Source organism: Stegodyphus dumicola, chromosome 1 (genome assembly GCF_044657685.1).
Source record: "Stegodyphus dumicola isolate Sdum_Otavi_A_Nest chromosome 1, ASM4465768v1".
Taxonomy (NCBI): domain Eukaryota; kingdom Metazoa; phylum Arthropoda; class Arachnida; order Araneae; family Eresidae; genus Stegodyphus; species Stegodyphus dumicola.
Window position 1 is genome coordinate 243,009,286 of NC_140768.1, and position 25,502 is coordinate 243,034,787.

The 25,502-nt window shown below is 32.3% G+C and overlaps 1 protein-coding gene across 12 annotated transcripts in view; it reads right to left on the minus strand.

Annotated features, from left to right (window-relative positions):
- Positions 1-25,502, minus strand: part of Itpr (Inositol 1,4,5,-trisphosphate receptor) — a 277,133-nt gene that overhangs the window by 238,267 nt on the left and 13,364 nt on the right. For all 12 annotated transcript variants that reach the window (XM_085827003.1, XM_085826988.1, XM_085826993.1 and 9 more), the window contains exons 2-7: positions 25,200-25,340; positions 15,305-15,375; positions 11,687-11,802; positions 10,827-10,913; positions 9,020-9,178; positions 4,639-4,737 (exon numbers count right to left, since the gene is read on the minus strand). In XM_085827003.1, the coding sequence (XP_085683129.1) occupies positions 4,639-4,737; positions 9,020-9,178; positions 10,827-10,913; positions 11,687-11,802; positions 15,305-15,375; positions 25,200-25,294 (627 nt within the window). In that variant the 5' untranslated portion in view covers positions 25,295-25,340. The remainder of the gene's footprint in view (positions 1-4,638; positions 4,738-9,019; positions 9,179-10,826; positions 10,914-11,686; positions 11,803-15,304; positions 15,376-25,199; positions 25,341-25,502) is intronic.

The window sequence follows — 25,502 nt, forward strand, 5'->3', positions numbered from 1 at the left end:
TCAGTACACTTATTTTATCAGGTAAACTCATATACCTCAATAGAACTAACTTACACCAGGTAATTCAAATTGTTACCGGACATGCTTATCCGGCTAAGCATCTCCACAAATGTGATCTTGTCGAATCTCCTCTCTGCCAGCTTGTGGAGAAGAAGAGGAAACACCTTTTCACTTTCTGGGACGATGTCCGGTGTTTTCTGTCCCTAGAAACAAATTCCTTGGGTTTCCCTATATTACCTTTGATCAGGCCCTTCTATACAAAGGGCTCTCTGGCATAATAGGGTTTCTGATGTATACTAAACATCTACAGGTAAGGTGAATTTGAAACCACAAGAAACAAGCATTGAGACGCCCTGTGAGTTCTTTTTTTTTTTTTTTTTTTTTTTTTTTTGAAAAGAAACTATGCAGGGATTTCCCTTGAAAATAGATATCAAATCTTTATACACTACCTGACCATTTGGCTTGAGAAAGCACCTCTGCCCTCCTTATTTAATTAATTTTTTTTTTTTTTTGACTCGCCATTGCACTCTTGTTTGTTCAAGAATTTGCGTTTGGTGGTTTGGGAGGGATTGAATCGGCTCTTCTTCCAATAGGGAAGTTTTCACGATTCAACCGACACCCTGAATTTAGAGATGGGATCTTTTGCTGATACTATAGATTTGGTGTCAGTTTGGGATCTTATATATTTATTTATTACTTACCTTTGATGGGAGTTACCATTTAAATCCCTTGATTTGAATGATCAAATGGTGGAAGAGCAATTTGAAATTAAGAAAGAAATCATAGATAAACATAAGCATGGTGTAAAGAGTGACAGAATTGGTAAACACTTATGGACTTTCAACACCGACAATCTGCACTATTCGGAAGTAGGAAGAAATTAAGAAACTTGATGCAGCCAAGCACCATCTAAAACTTCTAGAAGCTGTTGTTGGTGTGGATTAGAGAGAAGCAGTTAAATGGTCAGTCTCGGAAGCTATCATAAAGGTAAACTACGGTTATATCATGTACCAGTGTTATTTATTAGAAAAATTTATTTTTATGTTGATATTTTTGGGGTGCAGAATGGATTAACTTGATTTTCATTATTTTCAATGGGGAAGTTTGTTTCTAGATACGAGAAATTCGCTATACAAGCCCAATGCTGGAATGAATTACACTTGTATCTCGAGGTTCCATTGTATATGATGACATATATCTGAATATATATGCAATCAGTTTATATGATCTGAATATGCAATCAATCCACTTGTTTTATCCAGTACAAAGTCTGAGATACAGGACTTCGGCAATTCGAAATTTCTGAAATTCTGAGTTTCAGTTTGTCGAATTAAATCTAGTAACATTACAAGCAGAATTTACAAAAATATATTCTTTATCAATATTCCCTAAAAAAAAGAGGTATTTTGTATAAAGAAAGTTTTTTTTTCTTTTCTGAATAACTATTACCTGAAACTAAAATGTGACTCAAAGCCAAATAGGCAATAGTTTCTGGATTTGAAATCATACTACTGATATTCACTGTTCTGTTAAATGACTGATGATTGAGGCATTGTCATCGCAATGTAAGTTATGTTATCAGTTATGTCATCTTCCTTTAAAATTTCTTCTGATATTAACTTTATTGGAAACCTTTGAATTTCAATGTGACATCCCCAAACCTCCAGATTCGTAGCTTATCATGATAGCTGGTTTTAAATTATGCCACGCATTTTTAAGAAACTTTGCAATGCTCCACATATAAGATTTTAAATTAAAACATTCTAGAACTTTTGGCTTCTCCCCCCCCAAGCAACAGCTTTTAAAAAGCTTGTCTATATTTCAATGCAAAATCCAAATGGCTAAATGACAAACGTACAATTTCAGGGCAAGAGCAAAACACAGGCATTATCATATACAGAAATTGAAAACATTAAATGTAATTTGAAATTGAACATAAATTTTAGAAAATTAAAATAAACAGACCCCCCCCAAAAAGAAAACCTTCTTCAAATCAAGAAGTTAAAGGGAAGAGCACAATTTTCTATGTTAACTGTGGTTCCTTAGAATCAAATTCTTTTTCCTTTTTCGAAAGTGTGGTTGAGGCTAGCATTAATACAATGTAGATCAATGTACTGCCATTGCCCATAGTGTGATTTCCTAGCCAGCAGGTGTTAAAGTGACACCTCAGTTAGTCAAGAGAAAAATCTCTTTGATGGCATAAATGTTTTTTTTTTTTTTTTTTTTTTTTTTTTTAAATTTCCAAACCTTTGTAGGGTTAAAAAAAATTGTTAGTTGTCAAGAGGTTTCGATATTAAATTATTTCAGATACTGGATATGTGGATTTAAGACTTTGTACTGTACAACAAAAAGCAAGAGAAATGATTAACGTAACAAAAAAATGTGAAATTAAGTGTGTTGTCCGGTTCTGAGTAACCAAATAATGCCATTCTTAGGGAACTGCTTCATAAGAGTGCCCAAGGTGAGAACCTGTCACCAAAATATTCTATACTGGCGGAAGTACCTGATGCCAATTAAGTATTAAGCCAATTAAGTAAAGGAAACCTTTGAATTTCAATGTGACATCCCCAAACCTCCAGATTCGTAGCTTATCATGATAGCTGGTTTTAAATTATGCCATGCATTTTTAAGAAACTTTGCAATGCTCCACATATAAGATTTTAAATTAAAACATTTCTAGAACTTTTGGCTTCTGCCCCCCCCCCCAAGCAACAGCTTTTAAAAAGCTTGTCTATATTTCAATGCAAAATAAATCCAAATGGCTAAATGACAAACGTACAATTTCAGGGCAAGAGCAAAACACAGGCATTATCATATACAGAAATTGAAAACATTAAATGTAATTTGAAATTGAACATAAATTTTAGAAAATTAAAATAAACAGACCCCCCCCCCAAAAAAAAAGAAAACCTTCTTCAAATCAAGAAGTTAAGGGAAGAGCACAATTTTCTATGTTAACTGTGGTTCCTTAGAATCAAATTCTTTTTCCTTTTTCGAAAGTGTGGTTGAGGCTAGCATTAATACAATGTAGATCAATGTACTGCCATTGCCCATAGTGTGATTTCCTAGCCAGCAGGTGTTAAAGTGACACCTCAGTTAGTCAAGAGAAAAATCTCTTTGATGGCATAAATGTTTTTTTTTTTTTTTTTTTTTTTTTTTAAATTTCCAAACCTTTGTAGGGTTAAAAAAAATTGTTAGTTGTCAAGAGGTTTCGATATTAAATTATTTCAGATACTGGATATGTGGATTTAAGACTTTGTACTGTACAACAAAAAGCAAGAGAAATGATTAACGTAACAAAAAATGTGAAATTAAGTGTGCTGTCCGGTTCTGAGTAACCAAATAATGCCATTCTTAGGGAACTGCTTCATAAGAGTGCCCAAGGTAAGAACCTGTCACCAAAATATTCTATACTGGCGGAAGTACCTGATGCCAATTAAGTTTGATTGAGAGTAATGCATCTAACAACAGAGAGAATGATACTGCTGTAATTTTTCTCTAATAACGATGCAAAAAATACGATTCATAGTCATACACTTTTCACTCTGATGCAATATGGAACCCACATAAAACATTTTGATAGAAAAATTAGCTAATTCTCTCTCATTATATCAGCAACAATGGCACGCAGTTTTTAATGATTTTCGTCTTTCTAATCAAATGGTCATCCAAGGTCATATTTCACCTATATTCAATTTTAGTTGAGTAAATGTGGCAAAACATTTATCATAATTGATCAGAAATCAATAACGCAAACAAAAACACAAACAGACATTCTTCTTTATATGTATAGATTTTGAAAAACTTACAATTTTTTTACTTACAAACTCTATGATTTGAAAGTGAGCAGTAGCAACACTTTTAGAAATAAAGCATTTTTACCTCCAATGTGCGAGACAGTTGTCACTCAGAAAAATGAGTACGAAAATTAGCGCTTTCAGAGTTTTTAATTAATATTTCGGCTGATTAAAGTCATACTAAGATCGGAATAGTCGAAATGGCTTTCCATGAATTTCTGGAATCGGGAATAATGTATTTAATGTTTGGCAATGCTATTTTTGTTTCATCATGAAATTTTGAACTTTTTTACTAATAAATTCTAGGATTGGAAAGCAAGCAGTGGCAAAAACTTTTGAAATAAAGCAGATTTTCATCTCCAGCTTACGAGACTGTTGCCATTCGGAAAAGTGACGGCGAAAATTGCTGTTTTTCCAAGTTTTTAATTAATATCTCCGATTTTAGCTATTCCCCCCCCCTTTTTTTTTTTTTTGAAAAAAGTTGACGTCGACCTTTTTCAGGACCCAGAAAGAAACTGTAGAAAGTTTGGTGACAATAGCTATAGTAGTGACTGAGTTATTGGAGGGCAAACAAAAATACTTTCTTCTTTATATATATATATATAGATAGATAACGATATAGATAACGTATCTTTTTCCTCTGACATATAATGGTCAACAATGGCACTAAAACTACATCTGAAAATGATGATCTAAATTCAGATAAATTTAAAAATAGGACATAAGATGAAAAATCAAAGGTCTCCTAATCTTATGGAAAGGATGGCAGCTTTGCATGTGAAAAATATTTTCAAAATGTGCTTTATTTTTATTTAATTATATTCACTTGTTTATTACTTACTTCTTTGCATCCTGGATTATCTTGAAGTTCATAATTACTAGCATGCAGTGGTTGACCAGCATTGACGGGCGTCAAGACTACTTTGTCACCAACCACAACCTAAATAATGATTACCAAAACATGCAGAAATTAATAACAATCATTTTCACTCAAAAGTATAATAATATTTTTAAAATTATATTTTGACAATTGTTTATTTCTACCATCCATTATATTAATTTACTTCTTAACATACTAAACACAATTTTCTTCAAAAATTTGTTTTACATAATTAAATATAACATTACATCCTAAACAATTTTCTCAAATAACAGAAATAAACTGTTAAAATAAAAGTTTTATTTGGCATAATTTCAATAAAATGAAAGAATAAAATTTTAACTTTAATTATAATATAAAGATTTCTTAAAAATAAAAAGGGAAGAAAAGTACGTATTCCGATTACCAACAACTACCCCAGAAAAATTGCAACTATGTGGTTACAGATTTTTTGTTAAATACATGAAAAGAAACAGCAATTTTAAAAATTGCAACACACTGAGAATTATGGAACAATGAATGAATAAAGTTTAAAAACCATAACCATTTGTAGCAAAACACTCTGAAAAAATCCTTATGCAACCTTTTTTTTTTTTTTTTTCACTATTGTTCTCCCAGTGCACACAATGATTTTTTCCCCACTGCTTAAAAAAATCAAAGATTTGGAGTTGTGCACACTATTGTTTGTTCATACATAGTGATCTGTTTTCATTCAAAATAATTAAATAAATAAATCAGAATAGCACAAATTTAGCATCAACAAATAAATTTTCATCCACCAAATTCAATCATTTCACAAAATACAAATTTTTGTGTTCACCAATCTTTGGCGAAATGCCATATTTCTGAAGAAATGAAAGTTTTGTATCAGCTCTCAAATTCCACAGTCCCAGTATGATTCCTTAGCTTAATGGGGGGGGGCAAAAAAACCACAAAATGTTGAATTTAAAGGTGGATATCTGAAGATTATTTACAGGGAAAAACAAAAGGACTTAATGCAACACATATTAATGACTTTTGAATTCAAAGGTAGAAATCTATTATGCACAAATCTGTGTTGCAGTAAACCTGTAAATACAGTTTGGCTATATCATGGGTTGCTTTTGCTGGGTCATGGCATGTTGCGTCACAAATAATTTTCAGTGTGTGTGTGTGTGGTGGGCAGGGGTGCAGATAATAAGGAAAAACCCTCCAAAAGGTATTTCAGCTTATAAAACTAATAAAGAAAAATTTTTATATTATGCAAAATATGTGCATAGATTTTCATAAACTATGCGTTGGACAAAATACAAGTTAAAAAAAAAGTATATCAAAACAGCATTTCCCTTTTAAAATGGATGTATTGGCTTAAAAGAATGTAAATATTATCGGAAATTAGTAGTTAGTTAAACATTTAAAAAGGTTAAATTTTTTAATCTGTATTTCTTTAATATCTTATTTCAATAATCACAGACAAAAATGATGTCACAACAACTTCTCCTACTTGATTGGAAAGGCGTTGTCTATAAGGATTTTGTATCCATATGTGAAATAATAAATCAGGATTTTTCTAAGAAAATGTTAGGAAGTTTACAGTGCAGTATTTATCACTCTTGTCCACAGGTCTGTGCTTTATCACACCTGTCTGTATATCTATCTAGGAATTAGTTTTTGATGCATGTTAATGCAAGACCACATAAGTTCAAAAATTCCAACCACAGCTTTTCAAGATAATTAATTGTGTTGCAACATCCACCAAATCTCCGAATGAAATTGCAGCATCAATTCATAAAGCAGTTATTTTAAGGGAATGGAAGTACGCTACTTTTCAAAATTTTTCTAGTAGTAGACAGTGACCTTTCAGTTTATGTTGTAAAACTAAACTAGAACTTATAATGGAATAAAACATTTATATAATGATAATTCCAAGTGTTACTACTTGATAATTGTTAAAGTAGAGTAATACTTTATGACATAACTAATTATGCACTTTCTTTACAGAAAAGAACCATATAAAATCCACAATAAAGACAATGAGGTTTTTAACCCTCTAAGCGGCAAGGCCATATATATACGGCCTGGAATATTTATTGTGATATCTGTAAGAACGTATATATATACGTACATTTTAAGATATGTCAACGAAATTAAGGCAATATATCAAAAGGAAACAAATCCAGGTATGAAATACCAGTAGAGGTTTTACATTAAAATCAAAAAATAATTTGTTCTCATAGTAGTTTTGATAAATTTGTTCTTTCTTAGCAAAACCCCTGGCCGCCCAGAGGGTTAATGGAAATAGTAACAGATTCTGCACTAAGAGGAACAAAATAAATAAAGTACAATAAAAACAAGAATGCAATGAAGATCATGTACAAGATCCTAACGAAGTGATCACAACAAATGTGGTTTTACACATGAATAGGTGATTGATCTTTGGAATATGGTAAGAAATATGGTATGGTAACCTCAAATCTCATTATATTTTCATCATCTATTTGGTATATTCCCAAGTGTTTGCTCAGAAAAGTTGTCAAATTTTTCCCGTTCTGGCAAGATAGTTGTAATCTAGCTTGACAAAGAGGTATGCAATGGTAATCTTGCCTCATATACTAGAATGGAAATGCTATGCATTATAGACTTTCATGCACACAGCCAAATAATACTAAATTAGTGAGAAAGGTTAAGGTGGAAACATGAATAACACTGTAGCATTTGCAAGGTTTACAGCTTACAGTGTAGATGAAAGATTTCCACTTCTTTTTAATAAACAGAAAATACCCCAGTCATTTTAAATAGTGCTCTTCCTGTGCCTTCACCATTCTCATTTACATTCTGAAATAATATTCTTGGAGCCACTCATTACTATTGTCACTTCAATAACATAATGCACTATCTTGAAACATTTAATTCCCATTGTCATATGCACTCTGATGATGCCAAGGAGACATTATGCAATCAATATACATTTGAATAATCTACTAAAAATTTATATCACATTTGCAAAAGCCTATAATACTTTTTTCCTATACTCAGTCGCCATGGTTTATTTTGGATTAAGAGCCGACTGTAAAGCACTTCTTTTAGACAAATGATAAAAACTGCACAACAGTGTTATCAAAGCAGCACTACCACTGGTTGCAATGATTAACAAAAAAATTAAAACATCAACTATTTGGAAAACAATAACTGTGTAATGATGCAATAGCAATTATTAATGCAATAGGCAAATCTGCATAAATATATAATTCAAAAGTTTAAATAATTTCTTAATCTGTACCTCAATTTTTTAACAACATTGTTAATGAACTGCAACTAACACATAAATATATGAATACACAAACACAGGGATTATGAATAGTTAGCTTAGGATTTCTCAACAGCATCAATCTGAGCAGTTTATTTATACTTGGTTCTGATTTGTATATATTCCTACTGTACTGCTATTTTTGAAATGCACAATCATTTCAAAATCTTTTTTAAAAAAAAGTTTTGCATTAGATCTGTTTTGGTTGAGGAAAATTGCAGCTGAAACCATCATTATGCTTTGGAAAACCTTTCAGATAATGCTCTTAGTAAATCACAAGTTACAAAATAGTTTCAAAATTAAAAAATGGAGACATGTTAAATTAAGACTGCTAAAATTTACATATTCATAAATGAGAGAAACATTAACGAAGTACAACAGGCTACTTATAGAAGCTGAAAGACTATTTATTCACCAAATTTCTGGGGGGGGAGGGAACTTCTTCATCTGACAAGAAAATAGTAGTTGTGTCTCTCACACACACTGCTCACCAAATCTTGCTCAGCACGACTTTCTTATGTTCCCCCCCCCTCTAAAGCAATTCAGTGCTGCAGGTAAGGTTAAAAAAGAAGCTCCCTTAGATGAATAATATTTTTAATATTTTGTGTCAAAACTTTCAGAACTGATTCTATATTTTTAGAAGTGAGCAAAACATTGGGAAAAGCATACAGTGTTGGTGGAGAATACTTGCAAAGAGCCTGAAATATGTAAGAGTAAAGTATAATTTTGGTTATTTTTGGATACTCCATCATATATTAAAGCTTCACTTAAAAAAAAAAAAAGGAAAAGAAAATCCCATTATTATGAATACACGTGAAATCTGAAACTAATTACAGGAACCTAAAATACCAACAAATTTTGAGTATACACCTGAATAATCATAAAATTACGTAATAACCGTAAAAATAAATGCAAATTTTTTTCTCTATTTTGCACATTCCAAAGCCAGTGCATACCTTAAGTCTTTATAATTTACTTACTATTTAATAAACGAACAAAAATATAACAATGAATTAGTATAAAAATAAGCAATATAAAATACTTCATATAGCTTACATTATCTCCAGTGGACCTTAATTTATAGAAAGGCACAATGTAGAACCAAGACCCTTCATTACCAGCAGAATCCAAGCAAACTCTCATAGCATTCTTTTCTAGTAGTGCAGGTAGCCTTTTGTTAACAGTCAGATACTTATTACTCTTTAAATGTAGCAACTGGAATTTAAAAATAAAATAAATAAATAAAAATTACAACACTGTCATTTTTTTGAAGAAGACTAAGATTCATTGTTGGAGTAAAACTTAGTAACATTCAACAATAGCAAAAGAGAAAAAGCTAAACAGGTATTTTATAGATGCATATAAATGTGATAAACTTTAGTTATTGATTTTTTGCATAAAAACTGTTCAAAGAAAATATAACTGACAACAAAAGCTGTGGAATTATGATAAAAGAGAAAGTATTAATATCATTACAGATTTTGAAATACCTTTACAAATCACGCTTTATCAAATCCCTAATGATATTCACAACAATAGATTATAATATATTTAATTAAAAAGTTATATATATAATGAAAACATGAAAACTTTTTGAACAAAAGTTAGTAAATTAATTATATCCAGCTGATCAGAAAGTAATGCAGGACAGAGCCAAACCAACTTCATATGGGAGGTAAATATTACTTAAATTATTAATAGATAATCATCATTTTACGAAATTTCTCCCCATTTTTCAAGAAAATTTCCAATTCTTGTTTTGAAGAATTTCTTGAATTTTGTTCCAAAATAATCATTTATTAAATGGAACTCAAACACTGGTATAAAATTAAAACCTTTAAATTTATTTTAAGAGATCTACTGTTATTTACTGTGTACAGTGAGACCTCTCTGCTGTTTCTTCACCAATGAGATGTAGATTTCATTCTGTCAGCATCTTCTATCTCCTTTGATCATTCACTTCTAGGTTTATTTTCAATTCTAATTTAAATTTTGAAACTTTTACATCACCCTTAAATTGACATTTTCCGTTTGAAGGTGGATGTATTCAAAAAGTGAGTCAAAACACTTAATGATGCAGAGACTATGCAGCTCATCATATGACATATATAATAAAACTAATGAGACACTAACTGAGTGAAACTGGGGAAGAAAGGGCATAGTATGAAGATTATAATATTTGTAAAAACTTCAACAACGAAATGCCTTAAAATGATTATTATTTAAATTTTGGCAAGTCAAAATCTTTTACTACTTTTCGAATCTCCCACATATTTAAAAAATTCTGAAATGTGAAGCAATACCTAAAAATAGAGTCACAGAAAATGTTGTATACCTTAATATTAAATTTGAAAGTTAAGAAAAAGATAATGAAAATATGTAACAATCTAATAAAGAATGAAGTAATGAAAACCGTGTTTAATATTCTATTTTTGTGGCTATTAGAAATAAAATGCATAAGTCTGCCTAAAATCCATATCAGATTAGTACACAAAAATTAAAATTCTTTATTTAATAACAACTCTGCTAGTATAACGTTAAACAAAAAAAAAAAAAAAAAAAAAAGATCATACATTTTTAAAGAAGCAAATCCAATTAGCCATCACTCATCATTTTTAGTTTGGAAATCATTTATCAAAATAAAATTAGAAATTAAACAAACAAGGACTTGATATAAATATGTTGCATATAAGAAATGAAGCCTAGCACCAAATATGCTTTATTTTTAGAGGGAAAAAATATTTAAAAATAATTGACAATGTTAGAAACAAAAAAACAGCACTTGCTTATGCTGTACAAAGATTTTGAGAATGTTTAGTTCGCTACATAAGAAAAACATGTAAAGAAAATAAAGATTACAAACCTGCATTACACCACCATATTGTATCACAGTGCCTACTAATTTCTTATTTTCAGATTCATTTTGCTTTTTCTCCAATTCTGCAGCATGCTGGAAAAACATAAAATTAATGGCTCCTTATAATATATATATATATATATATATATATAATATTAAAAGCACAAGGAAAAGCCGGAACAGTGTTGATGCGTGATTAGACCCATATTGAAGAAGATTTTGATTACGTAGTATGCTAGTAATGCTAACTTGGTAATATCTAAAGAACTTCCCAATCGAGGCAGTTTTAATTCCATTTTTATTTTGCAACTGATATTTGTGGCCACAATAACTTGGCACTCTAGTCATGCCTTTCCACAGAAGATTTACATTTTTGATATTGTTGAGATAGAAAGCAAGCCAGCCAAATTACATCTTAGCACAGTAGAGAGCAAAAGCTGAAGTGCGTATTTATGAAAGATGGAAGCACGCGAAGAGAAAAGTTTTGGTTTACAATTCTCAATTATTACGTCATCAGAGCTGCGCGGGCCATAGAGTGGTCTAGAAATGACGCAATGCAGAGAAGTTATTACGATTTTACAATAGAGAGGAAGAATTAATGTTTATAGTTATATTATAATTCTGATTCATATAATTTTATCTTGCATATATATATATATTTAATTTGTCACCTTTCCAAAATTAATATCTTTTACTAACTTTAAAATTATCTAATCCTCAGAAATACGATGTGCCCAACATTTGTTAAAATACCATACAAAGAAAAATTGAAAAGATGTTATACACTACTTTCTTTTAAGATTTATTTATATAGGTAGAACATTTTAAAGAACACAGATATTAACACCAAAATGATTTGTTCTTACATGCAATTTCTTTAATAACACAGCATCAGTGGCACTTGTAGCACTCTGTTTTGCAGCTTTCCAAAACTGTTTCTGAGCAGAGTATCGGCTCATGGGACACATCCGGAAAAGACAGTCTATACAACAAAATTTCTGTTTTTATTTTTTTCAAATAAATAATTCTACAAACATGAACTTCAGAAATATATTTTCCAACATATTATACATTACATAAAATACAACAAAATAATGCATTATGTATTATTATTGCATAAATATTAATATTTAAAAATACATGGTACACTGTAGTAACTACTGCATCTGCTACTTCAGCATTATGTCATCAGTCCAAATTTCAACTTAAAATACTTAATACGAATTATCTTGGTGATTCTTTACCAACCCCTGTATAGTGTTGTTGTTGTTATTAATTTTTCTATTTACACATAATCTAGATCAAATTAAAAAATTTTACTGTGGCCAATAAGAAGAGTATAGAACTTATCATCGACAAAAGTTTCAGGCAACTTATTAGTGACAGCATAAATTTACTGAACTGCAAAATCAATTTTGATGGAGAATATCCCAGGAAACATATCAAGGGATCTTGTACCTATCCTTCCTTACTATAAACCTCTTGATGAGATTTTCAGCTTAATGCTATTTCAAGTGCCCTCAAACTACAAAGATATTTTACACTTACATGTATGTCTTCCCTGGGATGATACCATGCCCAATGATGTGGCACCTGCACCTGCTAACCAACCACACCAATTAAGGCACATAGAAGATTTACACAATATGCCAACTGAATTTCAAGATTCCAAAGAAAAAGAAGAACACTTGGTGCTTTCAACCTTTACATAAAGATTTAAGTTATGTAGAAATTTTGGACTACTCTGAAACACACATGGAGAGAAATGAACAAAACTAGCTACTGTTAAATAACAAAGATGAACCAAAAGATTATATTGGTAACAGGTTAAAAAAATACATATAAAGAAAAGTAATTTAGCAGTTTTAATTCAAATGATAAAGAATCAAATTGTCTAAACAAAATACTTCTCAAACTAATTAAAAAGTGACTGTTATTCCATTATGATAAAAAATGGTAATACTTATTTGAAATTACTATTAATATCATTTGTTTATAGATCTAAACAATAATTGGAATAAGTCATGGAATGGAGAAGGAACAAAAACTGTAAAATGTGTGTTGATTTCAAATAAAATTGTTACACATGATTATTTTTTCAATACTTGATGATAAATCAAAAAGGCGAATAATGTAAATAAACAGTTAAAAAGGAAAGCTAGCTTATATAAATTAACAAGGAAAATAATCACCGCTGTTCTAACACATACTGTGAATAGAAAAATACACTCTTAATGAAAACATGATGATAAAAATCTTAAAATTAATCATAACTATTCTATTATAGTGACATGTGGTATGAAAATGTAATTTTGTTTATTTTTTAATCATAATTTTGAAGTACAAATAAACTAAAAGAATATGTTACTTAATGGAATTTTGAATGTTGTTAAACTTATTTGTAATAAAAATTATAAAAAACTTTTTTCATTTTTCAAAAATAATTAATCTAAAAAGAAATACTTTACTAAAATTATTTTCAAAATTCAGATATGCAATAAAAATAATTCAACAGAAAGGATAAGGAAATCATGACAGGATTATAAAGAAATTACACATATACAGCACAAAGTCCAATATATTGAGAATGATTTAATTTCTGAATCTCCAGAGACAAAAACAAATAAATAAATAAAACAATAATAATAATAATCCCCTCTTTGCAAAGTCATGAACAGAGCATATAACACTCAACAAAAGGAATCAGGTGTGCCATCAATGCAGTTTTTCTCTGGTGTGCAGTATATGCAATCTCTAATATAGACTAATATATGCCACTTTGAACATCTGATAACTAGGGAATTGCATTGTGGCCAATGACGTTAATTGACACTGTATTAATGTTGCCATTGATCATACTTTTGATGGGGGATTAACATTTTTTTTATCTAATCTATAATAAAGAAAGCTCAAATATTTAGCATAAACAGATGCCTTTTTGCCAATACAGTACAAGAAAATTTTGTAACTGGAAGAGAAAGGGAACACTACATTGTTTGAAGTATAATGATGTAACAGATTAATATGTTCAGTTGTTTTTTTTCAGCTGCTTACAAATTACAGTGAAACCCTTTCCAAACAGATTTCAGAGTTCCAAATGATTTCAGTTGTTTTTAATGAAAGCAGTCACATTAGAGAATACCACTACTGGCAATGTTCAGCATCAAGCTATCCTCAACAGCACGTCGAAGAAACATTTCTCAGAATTTTTATTTTTGGGATGCTTGGTTGACTTATGTGAAAACCAGTTCTCTGGAAAAATCATACGAGGGACAGAGCTTCACACAAATATTTTTAGTTGTTTCAAAAAGTCCCAGGTGGCAAGACAGGATACAGATTTCAAAGAGAGAGGTTTGAGCTAGGAGCACTCCAGTGGTAAGTGATGGACAAGCTTGTTTCTCAGAAAAGCTTCTTCTAGACTCATCCATTGTTAGATATGATAACCCCATTACAGTGACGATGGCAGTACAAAGTCTGAACTTTGGATGTCCTATAGCTGGAATAATCTATTATCCAGACCTTCCATAAATAAATTTTCTTCTTTTTTTTTTCCCCCTCCCATAGTGTAGGAATGGAAAAACAACTAAAGGAAAAGCAAGTATTCAAGCAAAAGCAAATAGGCCATAAATCAATGTTTGTTCTGGTTAGCTGAGCTTTTTCTTCTTTCTTCCCTCTCCCCCCCCAAAGAAAAACATTATCCATGATAGTATTTAATCATCTTGCATGCTGTTTGAGTTTTAAATATCTGCTGCCTAGTGAATCATATTTTAATTTTTGACTCTCAAATGCAGGAGCAGCATTTTTCTATTTTATTCAGCACTGTACACAATAATACAGCCAGGATGACTCATGTTTGGGGTAGAATATTACAAGTATTGGTTTCCTTTTGTTGGCTAACCAAAGAAGTACTGAATGCTTCAAAATGCAAAAATAAAGTAGCTTTTTAAAATCTCAGCAGCTGTAAAACTAGTTTAGAAATCTTAAAATATTTTTGTATAAAATCCAAACATATTACGACAGGTCTGCAGATATTTTTTTAAATGCTTGCACACACATAACTGACATAGGCCAATGGATTTTTTAAATGTGCCACTTAATTTTGGTGTCCATTTCTCAACTTAATTTCTGTCCATATTTCATGCAGCTCAAAGATAAATTCAGAATTTTTTTTTACAAGCCACTCTTTCTATGCATTTTACCAATTACCAAAAATGCATATCTAGAAAGTATGGTCATTTGATTACTAAATAGATTCCTGATCTTATAAAAACATCTTTTTGACAATATGAAGTTATAAAAAGTTCATATGGTTACACTTAAGAAATCCAGGCCAACTACAGTGAAGAAACTGCACTGAAATGTGGGATCTTCTTGAGACATCACACAAATCTACATCTGCTTTCTTTAACACAATGACATGTGGAAAATTTCATTTTTAATGTCAGCATAATTACATATATATATATAATAAAATCTATACTTACCCCGAAATTTTTTTGGTGGAGATGCGAGATCTCCAGCATCTGGTTGAACAACGCATCTGTCATCAACAAGGCTAAAAAAAAAAAAAAAAACCACCATTAGAAACTGAACAAAAAGGTCATTAAAACTAATCTTTTTCAAGTAAAAAGGCTAATGAAAAATTACAGTACAGTTCAAAGTCCGTAATCCGGACTCGTCGGGACTTCGGCGATTCCGGATTATAGATCAATTTAAATCTGGTAAGATGGCATGCAGAAATTATACAATTAAAAATATGAAACTGCAATTTACGAAATAAAGAGCAATTATGATATAAAGGGTATAAAAAATTACAAAAAAAAAAAAGCTTAATATTTATTTGTTTACTTTAGCAAACATTTCTTTCAATGTAAGTTGTTTAAGTTGCTTCATTTTTTGTGCTAATACTTTCTTTTTAATTCTATAAACAGACATAATTTCTTGTTCAGTTACAAAGTTCCACTGTTCAAGTCCTGTAATTACTGTGTCGAGAATACCGACTAACTTGTAAATCGAAATTTTTTCGTTTTCAATAATGTTCTCTGTTACTTTCTTCATTAACGGAAGCGCGCATGGGTAAACGCTTTACTGGCTTTACGCGCATGAGTAGCGGACGTGTGCTTCCGTTAGTGAAGAACACGTCCGCTGCTCATGCACGTAAAGCAGTAAAGCGTTAGGCATTTACACATGCACGTAAGACCTTTATGGCTGCGCATATGCATGTGCGCATGCGCATAATACGTTTAATGTATAAGGGACGGTATAAGGTAAAATTATCTAATTATTTATTTCAGTTAATGTTGCAGATTGTGTTGTTCCTTAAGCTTCGAATTGGATCCCGTTTATTATTTTTTGCAGACTGTTAGAGCAATTTTATAAAAGTAAGCTTGAACTTTCATCACACACTAATTTGAAGAATATGTATGCCCTTAGATGGAACTGGGATTGACATATTTCCTAAAACCATGAGTCACACTCGATTCCTCTTTCTGATGAGATGTCTATGCTTTGACAATATCAATGATATCAAAGTAGAAGAAAAATAGATTAATTGGCTCCTATCAGAGATTTTTTTGAAACATTTGTTACAAATTGTAAAAATGCATATACTGCTGGAGAATTTATCACAACTGATGAAAAAACTGGAACCTTTTCAGGGATGGTGCAGATTCAGGCAGTATATGCCCCAAAAGCCTGCTAAGTACGGCATCAAAATATTTCCACTAGTAGATTCTAGAGTATTTTAGACTTGGAATATGGAGATTCATACTGGCCGATGGACCCTCCAAAACAGACTGTAGTTCGATAGCTATTCTGATGCTGTTGATGACACAGCTTTTCAATTCTGGATGGAACTTGACATCTGACAACTGGTATACAGGATATGAGCTAACACAAGAACTTTTGGAAAATAAAATTACAATGGTTGTAACACTTAGACAAAATAAAAGAGAAATACTGCCTGAATTTTTGGTGGAAAAGGAGCTGTACTCTTCAGTCTTTGGATTTAAAAAAGAAACAACAACTGTTTCATATTCTTCAAAAAAGAACAAGAATGTAGTTATGTTATCCAGAATGCATACGGATGATGATCAGTGGAAATAAAAGCATTAGCAGTATGCACTGTGGAACTGAAAAAAACCAGATATCATCACGTTTTATAATCTTATAAAAGGAGCTGTGGATGTTGTTGACAAAATGATTGCAGCATACACTAGAGTAAGGATATCAAATCACTAGTCAATGGTTATTTTATTTTCCATGTTGAATGTGGCTGCTATAAATGTCAGAATTTGTTGATGTCCATGAAACATCCTCCCACACAGTTAAGAAACAGAAGTTTCTTTTTGAAAACACTGGGACTCGTTCTTTCAGAGCAACACAGAAACTGTCAGCCTGAAAGAAAAACAACTTACCCAAGCACTTCTAAGCAAATGAAAATTGCTAATAGTGAACCGCCTGTAAAAAAACTCAAATTATAAACAATGTGTGTTTTGTCCATGTAATAAGGAGAGAAAAATCAACGTTTATGTGAAAAAAGTCTCTATGTTGAACATCAGTATGTAGTTTGTCAAAATTGTCTTTAAACGTGTAAGTATGCACAATTCACTAAAATTCTGTAATGTACTATTTTGTAATATTTAATTACGTAAGGTTTGCTTATAAACAGTATTAAATGATATTTAAATGGCGGAAATGAACTAGGGTATGAGATACTGGGCGCAAGTTCTCGTGTTAAAAAATTGGTGCGTGTTCTCGCGGTTAAATTATACAGTCAAAAGTCATTAATTCGGACACCCATAATCCGGACCTCAAAGCTAAAAATCTTTCTGCGCATGCGCATAGGCGTTTTACGCATGTGCGCAAGACATTTACGGCTATAAGTATCTTGCGTTGCTATGGCTCAGCCCTTCTTCTAGTTCCTGCTTTCCTGGCACTTGAGTGTGCGGTTTCCAGCCCCTTCAGAAGGATGCATCAGTCCGGTGAATAAAGTTCCTTGGTTCCTGTTCACAAGATGACTGTTCCTGAATAAAGTTCCTTGGTTCCTGTATACAAGATGGTTGTTCCAGAATGAGTTCTTTGGTTCATATCCACAAGATGATTGTTCCAGAATGAGTTCCTTGGTTCCAGAGACTACCATGTGAGTGACTGCCGTGGGCGGCATCCATGTTCTTCAATGAAGGTGGCATTTAAAATACGTGAGCGGCGATTCCTCGTGTTCAACTAATGCAAACGGAGTTAGGCCGGTTTTGAGTGCTTTCAAGAACTTGATTTAAATTTCAGGTGTTTTCTCGACTATTGATCATGGACTTTTTGAATGTGTAGCCAACTTCATTTTTAGGCCGCATAATTACTGTTTAGGACATTTTTGTATGTATTGAATGCCAGTGTTTTTGGAGACCAGGTAAAAATATTATTTGATGAATGATCGTTATATTATATTTTTCCTAAGACTCTGATATTGTTTAAATTTATTTTCTGTGTTTTTATTCTTTATTATATTGTTAATAAATTGGTTAAGTTCGAAACCTTTTATTGTCTTCAATGTCTACACAACATATTATCTCAGGAAGCTTTTATTGCTACTATTGCTAAATGTTTAATTTTTTAAACTTTAAACTTTGCTTTAGCATCATTTTGGTTATGGGCCCAGCCCCTGAGTTATTTTTAGTACAGGCTTTTGAAGTTTAAAGTTAAATTTAGGACTTAGGAGATTGGGGGGCAGTTTTTGTTGAAATTCAAATATGGCTACTGTTAGTGTCATGCATAATATTGCTAAACATGAAGCATGTAATTACTTTACATGGTCCAAAGATATGAAGTTTGTTTTAAATGAAAAAAATGCATGGCTTTTGGTCAAGGATATTGAAAAATGTCCTGATTTAAATGATGTTAATGGTATTACAAAAGAAATTATTGCCGACTATCAAAATAGGTCGATTGGCATTATCGTTAATTTATATGAATGTAAGCCCTGGATATAGAAGCTTGATAAGTGAAAGTGATGACCCGGTAGTGGCATGGAATATGCTTGCCAAATACTTTCAGCCAGATTATCAATCAAGACATATGTCCTTGTTCTCAGAGTTCTTAAATTGTAAAATTAAGCCAAATGAAAGTATTAGTTTCTTTTCTTCTAGATTAAAACGTGAAACTGAACAAGTAGCTGATATTAATCAGGCTGTAAGAGACATATATATACGTTTCCAGTTTCTTAGGTTCCTTCCAGATAAATTTGATCAAGTAGTTCAGAATGTTTTGAGGTGGCCAGATGAAAAGTTCATAGTTAAAAATGTTGAACTTGAAATACTAGCAGAGGAAACACGTCTTAATTTAAGAGAGATAGATAGGGAAAATTCCAATAAGACTATAGAAGTCCAAAGTACTCACTGTGAACACAAATTTAAGCAGATTAAAGGGCTCAAGTGTTATAAATGTGGCTGTCCAGGTCATATTCAAAAATACTGTAGAATGAAAGGTAATTTTTCCAGATCACCCTCACCTGCTTCTTCTGTTTCCTCAGCTGTATCTAGTAGTAATAAAGCATCTCTTAAGTGTAAGAATAAACCCAAGTTGAGTAAAGGTAAAAATAATTTCCATGCTCAGTCCCATTTTATAGCTCAAGCTAATGTTAACAATTTGGAGGAAAATGATGATAGTTGGATTTTTTGATACTGCTGCATCTCATCATTTTTGTAAAAATCGTGAATTGTTTGATACTTTTTCTCCTATGAAAAATGAGAATATGCTAGTAGCTATTGATGGGGTAACTTTTCCAATTCATGGGAAGGGTACTGTTAAAATGAAATTTGGGGATACAGTTATTTTGCTTAAAGATGTGTTATACTCACCTGAACTGAGACGAAATTTAATATCTGGACCTAGGGTGGATATCAATGGAGCAAGATTTTATGGTAAAAATGGGTAAATTAAAGTTACTGATGATGAAAATGAAACTTTGTACAAAGCTAAGTTGATAAGAAGTAACTATCATGTATTCCCGAAAATAGTGAAAAAGGGGGGCAAATCTGTAAAATTTGAGGCATCCACAGTTCAGCATAACAATAGTGAATTATAGCATGGTCGGTTTGGTCATATAAATTATGGTGCTATTGTCAGGACTAGTAAGAGACATTCAGTTCAAGGTCTTACTGTTTTAAAGCACTCACCTAATTTGTTTTGTGAACATTGCCAAATCAATAAGCAAAGACGAATCTCCTATAGACCCTTAGAAGGTATTCAAGTAACGAGGCCGCTTGAAAGGGTTTTCTCTGATATATGGGGACCTATTAACATTCCAGGTAGGAATAGTGAACGTTATTTCGTTTCCTTTATTGACGAATATTCTCGTTACATGGTAGTGAGAAAAGTCACGTGTTTGAAGTATTTGAAAGGGATATAGCACATGCGGAAAGATCTTTGAACCTTAGACTGAAATACTTTAGGACTGACAATGGGCGAGAATATGATAATGATCAATTCAGGTCATATTGTAATAAAAATGGTGTAAAGCAAGAATTTACAGATGTATATACTCCAGAACAGAATGGAGTTTGCGAGAGATTTAATCAGACAGCTCTCAACAATGTACGTGCAATCTTACATGATAGTGGAATGAGTTCCGAATTTTGGTCAGATGCAGTAATGTATTTTGCATATTCATTTAATAGAATTTGTCATAAGGGCCATGATAGAACCCCATTCGAACTGTACACTAAGCGGAACCATCAGTACGTCACCTTAAGGCATTTGGAACGATTGCCTATGTGGGAATTCCAAAGGCTAAAAGAAATTCTAAGCTTGATCCAAAGGCAACGAAGGGCCGATTGATTGGGTACAGTGTACGAACAAAAGGGTACAAGATTTGGTTGGAAAATGAGCAAAAGGTAGTAGAAACCCTAAATGCTACTTTTAAAGAGTCAATTGGAATGCAGAAAAGTGGCAGTGGAGCTGCACTGGGCACCTTTCCTGATTTGGAATCTGAAGAAAGGGTAGAGTTCCAATCTACTGATACTCCAGTTGGCTATTTTCCTGAAATAGAGGAAAGAACCGATACCAATGTACCTTCTTCTACAATTGGCACTGACACTCAATCTACATTGAGACAAGTAACTTGGCTTCGTAAACCTGTTCCAAGGCCAGACGGCACTCGTACGGATGTGTATTATTTTGAGAGGGGGTCTAATCAAAGACTACGATCGCCAAATGATGTAGAAAGGTATTGCACTGAACATAATATTCAGTATGATCCTACCTTGTTTGATTTCAAGGGAAGCAATACTTACAGTGGTGAAATCGACCCAACTGGCACTCCTTCAACGTCATATACCCGAGAAAGCTGACTAGAGGTTTCAATTCCAAACACTTATAACAAGGCAATGAAATCCACAAAAAAGCTTAAATGGATAGAGGCAATGGAAGAGGAAATGGCCAACATGCGAAAGCATAAGGTATGGCATCTTGTTCCACTTCCTAAAGACAAGACTCCACTAGGTTGCAGGTGGATTTTCAACATTAAACATGACGAATTTGGAAACGTTCGTTTTAAAGCTCGTTTAGTGGCTCAGGGTTATCGGCAAATTAAATACGATACCTATGATGAAACCTACTCTCCCTGTAGTCAACTTTTCAGTAATAAGGCTCTTTTTCTCCCCTTTTAGTTGCACACCTTGGATGGGCAAATATACAATGCGACGTAAAAAGCGCCTATCTCTACGCTCTTTTATCAGAGGAAATTTACATGTCCCAACCTCAGAGATTTGTAGAGCGAGATAAAGAAACTTTTGTGTGTAGTTTAGATAGAGCCTTGTATGGTTTGCATCAGAGTGGGCGATTATGGTACTACGAGTTTGATAGAACACTATGTAACCTAGGGTTTATCAAGTTTGAGTGGTGTAATTGTGTCTAGCGTTTTAAAGATTTTGTTATTCTGTTGGTTTATGATGATGATATAGTTGTGTTTGGAAAAAGTGAAGTTCAGGCCAAAAGAATATTAAAAGTCCTGAATTCACATTTTGATTTGAAAATTTTAGGTAAAACAAGAAAGCTTTTGGGTGTGGAATTTGAATATGAGAACAATAGTGTTTTAATTCCTCAGCAATTATATATAGAAGACATAGTTGATCGATTTAAGTCTTTTAAAATACAAATTACTTCCCTTCCAATAGTTAAAGGTGCGAAATACTCAAAGTCTCAAAGTCCCAGTACACAAGAAGAAACGACTGAAATGATGAACTATCCTTATAGAAATGTTTTGGGATGTCTCTCGTTTCTTTGTAATCGTACTCGTCTGGATATAGCTTATGCCGTTAATATATTTTCTCAGTTCCAAAGCAATCCTGGTAAGTTTCACTGGGAAGGATTGCTTAAACTTTTAAGGTACATTTCCAATACCAGACAGCACAAACTTAAACTGGTATGCAAGGAACTGAAGCTCAATATATATTCAGATTTGGATTTTGCTTCAAGCAGGGATGATATGGTGTCTATTAGTGGACAAATAGCTTTGTTGGGAGAATCACCTGTATCTTGGCGTACATTTAAAGAAAGGGGAGTGAGTTTGTCTACTATGGAGGCTGAATTTATCTCCATGACTGAATCAGCAAAAGAAATAGTTTGGTTTAGAAATATCTTGGATGAATGCATTCAGTTTAAGATTGCAAGTAACTATGTTTCGAGGCCAATATTGTTTGCTGATAACATGGCTGCTATATGTTTTACAAAATCACCCATTGAAAACTCGAGGACCAAACATATAGATGTGAAACTATTTTTCATTCATGATCTATTGAAAAGGGAAATTTTTGATTTAAAATATGTTCCAAGTAAAGATAATCTGGCTGATCCCATGACAAAACCACTGACTAAGCATAATCTGATAAGATTTTGTGGAACAATTTTCATATGAAATTTATTTTTGTGTGTATTTAAATTAAGAGTTTTGCTTATTTGAAACTAATATGTTATAAGTCATATTATGATGGATATTAGGTAAATGTAAAACTGTATAGTGTAGAATGTTGTATGAGTGACCAGGGCCCTGGGTAAAAGTATTGAGTGTGTGTTCATATATCTGTCTTTATATTGTTTTGTAACATGTTGGACTTTCTTGCTATGGTAAAATTTTTTGAATAATGGGATAAAATGTTCCCAAAGGAAAATTTTTCTTAAAAATTTTGGATTTGAATGAAATTGTGATATTTATTTATTCTTGTTTTGAATTTTGTAAAGATACTGGCATTCAGTTTTTATTTCAGGTCGGAGATGATGATGTGGGGGACATTTGTAGGAAAATATAACTTATTGTAAACCTTTTACTGCATCATCTCTCCTCCTTGAAATGTTTATTTAGTTTAGTTCTTATTTTAATGTGATAGAGTAGTTACTTCTACTTCTTTTTCTTACTGCCACTGTTTGCGTTGAGAACGAACTGTTTCAACTTAATTGAGATGCAAAAATGAAACGTGATGTTACGTCATTTGGAAAGCCGATTCGTGCCGATAGCTGATTGGTTGCCGTGAGATGACGTCATGCCTACTTCTGCTATAAGTATCTAGCGTCGCTGTGGTTCAGCCCTTCTTCTAGTTCCTGCTTTCCTGGCACATGAGTGTGCGGTTTCCAGCCCCTTCAGAAGGATGCATGCAGTCCGGTGAATAAAGTTCCTTGGTTCCTGTTCACAAGATGACTGTTCCTGAATAAAGTTCCTTGGTTCCTGTATACAAGATGGTTGTTCCAGAATGAGTTCTTTGGTTCATATCCACAAGACGATTGTTCCAGAATGAGTTCCTTGGTTCCAGAGACTACCATGTGAGTGACTGCTGTGGGCGGCATCCATGTTCTTCAATGAAGGTGGCATTTAAAATACGTGAGCGGCGATTCCTCGTGTTCAACTAATGCAAATGAAGTTAGGCCGGTTTTGAGTGCTTTCAAGAACTTGATTTAAATTTCAGGTGTTTTCTCGACCATTGATCATGGACTTTTTGAATGTGTAGCCAACTTCATTTTTAGGCCGCATAATTACTGTTTAGGACATTTTTGTTTGTATTGAATGCCAGTGTTTTTGGAGACCAGGTAAAAATATTATTTGATGAATGATGGTTATATTATATTTTCCCTAAGACTCTGATATTGTTTAAATTTATTTTCTGTGTTTTTATTCTTTATTATATTGTTAATAAATTGGTTAAGTTCGAAACCTTTTATTGTCTTCAATCTCTGCACAACATATTATCTCAGGGAGCTTTTATTGCTACTATTGCTAAATGTTTAATGTTTTAAACTTTGCTTTAGCATCATTTTCGCGTGCGCGTTTAATGTATAACGGACGGTATAAGCTAAAATTATTTAATTATCTATTTCAGTTAATGTTGATGATTGCGTTGTTCTTTAATCTTCGAATTGGATCTGGCTTATTATTTTTTGCAGACTGTAAGAGCAATTTTATAAAAGTAAGCTTGAACTTTCGATTATGTCAAATAGAATTTCCGATGCTGGACCTCCCAAAGGATCTAGAAAACGAAAGTATATTTCGATGTCCATCAAACAAAAAACGAATTGCTACAAAAAATGGATAAAGGCATATCCTTTGTTTATTTAACCGTTCCGAAATCTATTTATCAATTTCATGCTGCTCTGTGGGGGGGGGGACATCGCGGCGCACAATGAACTGGAAGTTGATCTGTCAGCACTATCGTTATCTTCAGGGCAGATGTTTTTATTTTTTTCAGCTTATAATTCCTTACTAAATGTAGTATTTAATCTTGATGTACTCTGTCTTTGATATGATTTAAATCAAATTCCTCGTCATTATAAATATCACGAATACAAATCAAATAGTTTTCTGGTTGCAATTTTCTAATTTCGGCTATGCGTGAGGTATGCTTTACGCATGCGCATGTTGAAAGAAATGTTTAATAAAGTAAACAAATAAATATTAAGCTTCTTTTTTTGTAAATTTTGATACCCTTTAGATCATAATTGCTCATTATTTTATAAATTACGGTTTCATATTTTTAATTTTATAATTTCTGCATGCCATCTTACCAGATTTAAACTGATGATCTATAACCCGGAAAAATCGATAATCCGGAATCGCTGAAGTCCCGACGAGTCCGGATTAAAGACTTTTGACTGTATTTACATTTTCCACTTCTGCTGTTTAATTTTTATCTTTTCATTTTTAGTTCATTCTTACTGGATTTTATAATTTACATTTTTTATGATATCAGTTTTCTTATTTTTAGATTTACATGACATATGGTGACGTTAATATTTGCACCACAAGCATAGATTTGGCCCAACATTATCTAATAGAAAAATACTATAAATACAAAAATAATTGTTTCGGAAAAAAATATTTAAAAAATTGACAAAACTCACCCTAAAGTACTTAAAAAGCCACACACATTTCCTTCTGCATAGAGGGAGACAATATCCCCGATATGTAAAAAGCTTGCTGATCCCATATCGGCCATTGCATTTCAGCTGCAAATTAACAGCCTACTCTGCCCTCCAATGAGCCTGTAAGAATATAACACACAATTTTATTCATAATATTTATCCATCTATCCATATCCACAGCTAACTTAAATTGGATAAATATGACGGCTAATAAGGTTAAATTATCTGTATGCACTGCATGTTGAATTACACAGACCATACTCAGGATTGATGTTATGTTGC